Source organism: Miscanthus floridulus, chromosome 3 (assembly GCF_019320115.1).
Source record: "Miscanthus floridulus cultivar M001 chromosome 3, ASM1932011v1, whole genome shotgun sequence".
Taxonomy (NCBI): Eukaryota; Viridiplantae; Streptophyta; class Magnoliopsida; order Poales; family Poaceae; genus Miscanthus; species Miscanthus floridulus.
The window spans coordinates 27138113-27143513 of NC_089582.1; the positions used below are offsets into that span (position 1 = coordinate 27138113).

At 41.9% G+C, this 5401-nt stretch overlaps 1 protein-coding gene across 1 annotated transcript; it reads right to left on the reverse strand.

Annotated features, from left to right (window-relative positions):
- Positions 1 to 3529: 3529 nt before the first annotated feature.
- LOC136543371 (uncharacterized) lies at positions 3530 to 4096 on the reverse strand. The gene has a single exon (XM_066535838.1). It carries the CDS (start codon positions 4094 to 4096, stop codon positions 3530 to 3532), a length of 567 nt encoding a protein of 188 aa, XP_066391935.1.
- Positions 4097 to 5401: the final 1305 nt, after the last annotated feature.

Below are 5401 nucleotides of genomic sequence, written 5' to 3' on the forward strand. Positions count from 1 at the left end.
CTCAACTTATGACTTAAATTTAAAATACTTATCTCTTTTCCCATTCCATCATAGATTAGCGCATAGAGCGTGCCTCATCAAAACAGTTAGTACCATTAGATTAACAGCTACAATACACCTCTCTGCTTTGAAACAGATTCCCAACTAGTCCCTTATTGTCTAGGGATTATAGGCTTTCCCGTAAACCCATGCCGGCATAATCCCAGACTTTGTCTTTCACAACATTAAACTTTATGTCAATGTGTTTGGCAGCACCGCTTAATTTATTATTGTGAGCATAACATACTGCTGGCTCATTGGCGTAGTATAACTTGAGTGGTCTATGAATGTCATCGACTATTTTCAACCCGGGCATAAATTTCTTTAGCCAGTTCACCTGCCCCGTGGCCTCATAACATGCTACAAACTCGACATACATCGTGGACGATGTAGTGACGGTTTGCTTGAAGCTTTTCCAAGATATAGCTCCCCCTGCGAGAGTAAATACATAGCTTGATGTGGATTTTCTATCATCTACATCTCCAGCAAAATCTAAATCTGAATACCCCTCTATATGAAGGGAATCAGATTTTCTATACGTTAGCATGATGTCTTTTGTGCCTTGCACATAACACAAAGCTTTCTTTACCATTCTCCAGTGTTCTATTCTTGGATTACTCTGATATCTACCAAGTATTCCAGTAACAAAAGCTAAGTCAGGGCGTGTACATACTTGAGCATACTGTAAGCTTCCCACAGCTAAAGCATATGGAACCGCTTTCATTCGGTGAATCTCATATTGGTTCCTGGGACATTGGAATTCCCCAAAACTATCGTCCTTGACTATGTGAGCAGGTGAAGGCTTACACGCATGCATACTATATTTTTAGTACCTTTTTCTAAGTATGCCTTTTGCGATAATCATAAAACCCCATTTCTTCTATCTCGGTGAATCTCTATTCCTAAAACAAACGAAGCTTCACTGAGATTTTTCATATCAAAATTTGAGGACAAAAACTTCTTCGTCTCCAGTAGTAGATTAACATCACTACTAGCGAGTAAGATGTCATCTACATATAGGATTAGGAAAATGAATTTCCTATTCTTGAACTTTGTATAAATGCAATTATCCTCTAAATTCTCTTTAAACCCAAACTTCCTTATTATTCCATCAAACTTTAAATACCACTATCTAGAGGCTTGTTTTAATCCGTAAATGGATTTTTTCAGACAACATCTCATACGTTCTTTTCCTTTCATGACAAAACCTTTTGGTTGTGCCATATAAATATTTTCATCCAAATCCCCAATAAGGAAAGCCGTTTATATCCATCTGATGTAATTCTAAATCATAATGTGCCACTAACGCCATTATGATTCTAAAAGAATCCTTACATGAGACTAGAGAAAATGTCTCATTGTAATCTATTCCTTCTCTTTGCGTGAAGCCTTTCGCCACAAGTCGCGCTTTAAATCTTTCCACATTCCCTTTGGAGTCATATTTAGTTTTGTAGACCCATTTATAGCCTACTATCTTGGCTCTTTTAGGAATTTCTTCTAAGTCCTAAACATCGTTGGTGCTCATTGATCTCATTTCATCTTGCATGGCCTCAAGCCACTTCGACTTGTGAGCGCTTCTCATGGCTTCTTCAAATGAGGTGGGATCACCCTCCATTTGAAATTCTTCTTCACCCTCCATTTGAAATTCTTCACTAGTATAGACTTCGTAGTCATCAGGAATAGCTGATTTCTGGCTCTTTGAGACCTTCTAGGGGCCTCATTAGTTGGTGCTTATTCCATATGGGGCTGTTGTTGCTCTGTCTCATGTGCGACAACAGGCTCTATAGGATCCTGAAGGATAGGTTCCTCATGTTCATTTATCGTTGACATGGGAGAAGTAACAACAGTTGCTGTCACTATAGTGTCTTGCACTGTTGGTGTAGCAGTAACAGGTAATGAGAAAAGAGGCTCCTAAACCATCGGAGTGGGCATGTGTACTCGCTTCTCCGCAAGGTTAATTTCTCACGCTACCATGCTCGCCCTAACCATCTCGTCCTACAAGAAGACAACGTGTCTTGTTTCTACAAACTTTGTATGTCTATCAGGAAAATAGAAACAATAACCTTTTGACTTATCTGGATAGCCAATAAAATGGCAACTGACTGTCTTGGAGTCTAGCTTCCCAATGTTTGGGTTAAATAATTTAGCCTCGGCTGTATAGCCCCACACACGTAAATGGTTAAGTGAGGGTTCCCTTCCTGTCCACAACTCATATGGCGTTTTGGGCACCGACTTGCTTGGTACTCGATTGAGAATATGAATTGCGGTTTTTAACGCCTGCATCCACAAACTTATTGTTAAAGTAGAGTAACTTATTATACTTCTCACCATATCCATTAATGTACGGTTGCGTCTTTCAGCTACTCCATTCTACTGAGGCTCGCCCGGTGTAGAGTACTGGGCCACTACGCCATTTTCCTGTAAGAACTTTGTAAAAGGTCTAGGAACTTGGCCATTTGGGGTATGTCTACCGTTGTACTCCCACACGGTCGGATCTTACTATCTTAATCTTTAAATTGTGCTAATTTTCTACTTCAGCCTTAAATATCTTAAATTTATCAAATGCTTCTGATCTTTCCTTAATAGGATAAATATAGCCATAACGAGAATAATCATCTGTGAATGTTATAAATGCATCGTAACCATCAAGACTTTTCATAGAAAATGGACCACAGATATCTATGTGAATTATTTCTAAAATTCCTGCGCTTCGTTTGGCGTCTTTCTTTATTTTCTTAACAAACTTTCCTTTAATGCAATCAATGCATTGTTCTAAATCTGAAAATTCTAATGGCAGAAGAATTGATTTCTTAATCAATCGTTCTATTCTCCCCCTCGAAATATGGCCTAAACGACAGTGCCATAATTTCGATGATACATCATGAATTCTCTTCCGCTTATTTCTTGCATTCATAGACGAGGAGACATTCTCATTCGTAGTGCTCACAACATTCATATTCTCAGAAAGTGATAACAAATAAAGCTCGACTTGTTAGAAGGCAAGACCAACACACGTATGATTAAACATAATCTTACATTGGCCATTACCAAAATGGCAATCATATCCATCATCGTCTAAACGTGGGACACTTATTAAGTTTCTACGCAAAGAGGGTACATAAAGGACATCTGTAAGCTTAAGTACAAAGCCATCATTTAATTCTAATGAGAGTTCTCTAATGGCTTCAACTTCAGCTTTGACTCCATTTGCTACCTTAATATGTCTTTCTCCTCTTTGCAGGGTCCTCCTCGTATGGAATCCCTGTAATAAATTTACAACATGAATAGTTGCACTTCAATCAATCCACCAAGTAGATTTTGCATAAATTGAATACAAGGACTCATCTATAAATGTAATAATGTCCTCACATTTTCTCATTAGGTGCTTCAGGAACCCTAGACAATCCTTTTGGTAGTGTCCCCTCTTCTTGCACCATTTGCAGGTATCCTTGTCTACTTGAACATTATTGAATTTCTGATGGTGATCAGTCTATGGGGCCTTTCCTTGTGACTTAGAAGAGGAGCTATTGTCCCACTGAGGTTTCCCTTGTGGTTTAGCGTTCTTGTTGTTAAAGTTCTTCTTTTTATTTTCCTTCACATGGTTGACGGAGTCACCATGTGAGCTCTTAAGCCTTTTCTCTTCTGGCACACACATGGCAATGAGCTTCTCAATGTCCCACTTATCTGGCTGTAAGTTGTAATTAACAACAAAGGTCTCATACTCTTTGGGTAAAGATGCAAAAATTAAATGAACTAGGAACTCATCCTTGAGCCCCATGTCCATTGGTTTGAACTTGGATGTCGTGTTGCTCATCTTTAATATGTGCTCGCTAATCCCTCCACCAGTGTATTTCTCATTGACTAACTTCTTAATAAGAGTGCTTGCATAAGCCTTTGAAGAGCCAGTAAACTGACTCTCCACCTTCTTGATATACTCAGTGGTGGTGGTACATTCTGGGATTGATCCCCTTATTGGATCCTCAATGGAGGCCTTAATCACCATCAAACACTTGCAGTTTGAACTATCCCACTTCGCACGATCAAGGTCATACTTCATTCTCACTATTGCATGGTCATGCTCCCGAGTAGCGAAAGCTGCATCAGTCTCATTTTCTGCCCTCACTGGGTCCTCAGGCTCAGTGGGACAGAGAGAGGTTAGCACTAGATCATTGTCGGACAGCGTAAGTGCTATCTCATGCTTCTCTCGCCATAGGTTATAATTGGTTCCATTGAGAGGCGGAATGGATGAGATAAACATCATTGGGTTGTATCATGAAAACGACATAAGAGATTATGAGAAACATTTGACATAATAATTGTATGCCGCAATTTAACGTTGGTCAAATTTAAAACATACAATAATCTTCTACATTAATTCTACATTACCGTTGGGCAAAATTAGAATTAATGCATGAAACATTATGAATAAAAAATTATAATATTGTTATGATCAACTTTGGTCAGAAAATAACAATATCATAATTTATAGAAAATTATTACTACTCTTCAAAATTAAATCCTCATGTTGGTTCGAATTTAATTATAAGATAATAAATATCAACTTTGCGTCGGGGCCACCCTTTGCTCGTCCATGGCCTACCCCTATGTGACTCGGAGCGCCAAGGCGCGCGGGACACCGATATCAGGCGTTAGAGGGTGCCAGTGTTCCAGCCATCGTCTCGAGTCGCGGCGCCGTATCTCAGCCCCTGACGCTGATGGTTGGATGAAGATTCTACCGCGCGGCATGGATACATAGGCACGCCCGGCTAGCCCCAGGACTCAGGCTCGTCCCGTCCTGTCTGCACTCGTTGGGCACTACTTCAATTGCTTTGGTTCCGACCATGTTGTCGCCATTTGCCGCAGTCGGACCAGGTGCCTCCGGTGCGGGGATGAGGGTCACCATGCACGTCGGTGCTAGCATAAGCGGGGAGCAGCCCGTGGACGACCTCGTCGCCGGTCTTCTGATGGGGTACTTCGCACTTCCACCTTACGCGTCGCGGTGGGTGATGCTGATGTTGTTGCATTGGACACCTCAGTATGTGGTCATCGGAGGCGGCGGCGGAAGCGAAAGCCAGACCAGCGCAAGGGTTCATGGGCTACGTCTCGTGCCTGCCTCGGCGCACCGCGTTGGGATGTGATGCCCAGTGGGATCCTTTCCGCGTTCGACCCGTTGACTTTATCGCTGTGCCTGGACACGGGGCATGCCGATCAGGACGTGGCGGATGATCCGATGATGGTGGAGCTCGTCGTCTGGCTCCCTGTCATCCAGACAGCTAGAGTACCGCCTCCTGTGCTTGCTGCTCCCACGAAGGACGAAGCCCCCAAACCGCCATCTTCGCCTGTGCGTAGCTGTGGGTCGCTG

Bases quoted from the DNA above. Each gene is read 5' to 3' on its own strand.
- LOC136543371 (XM_066535838.1), bottom strand. From the start codon at position 4,096: ATGAAGTATGACCTTGATCGTGCGAAGTGGGATAGTTCAAACTGCAAG.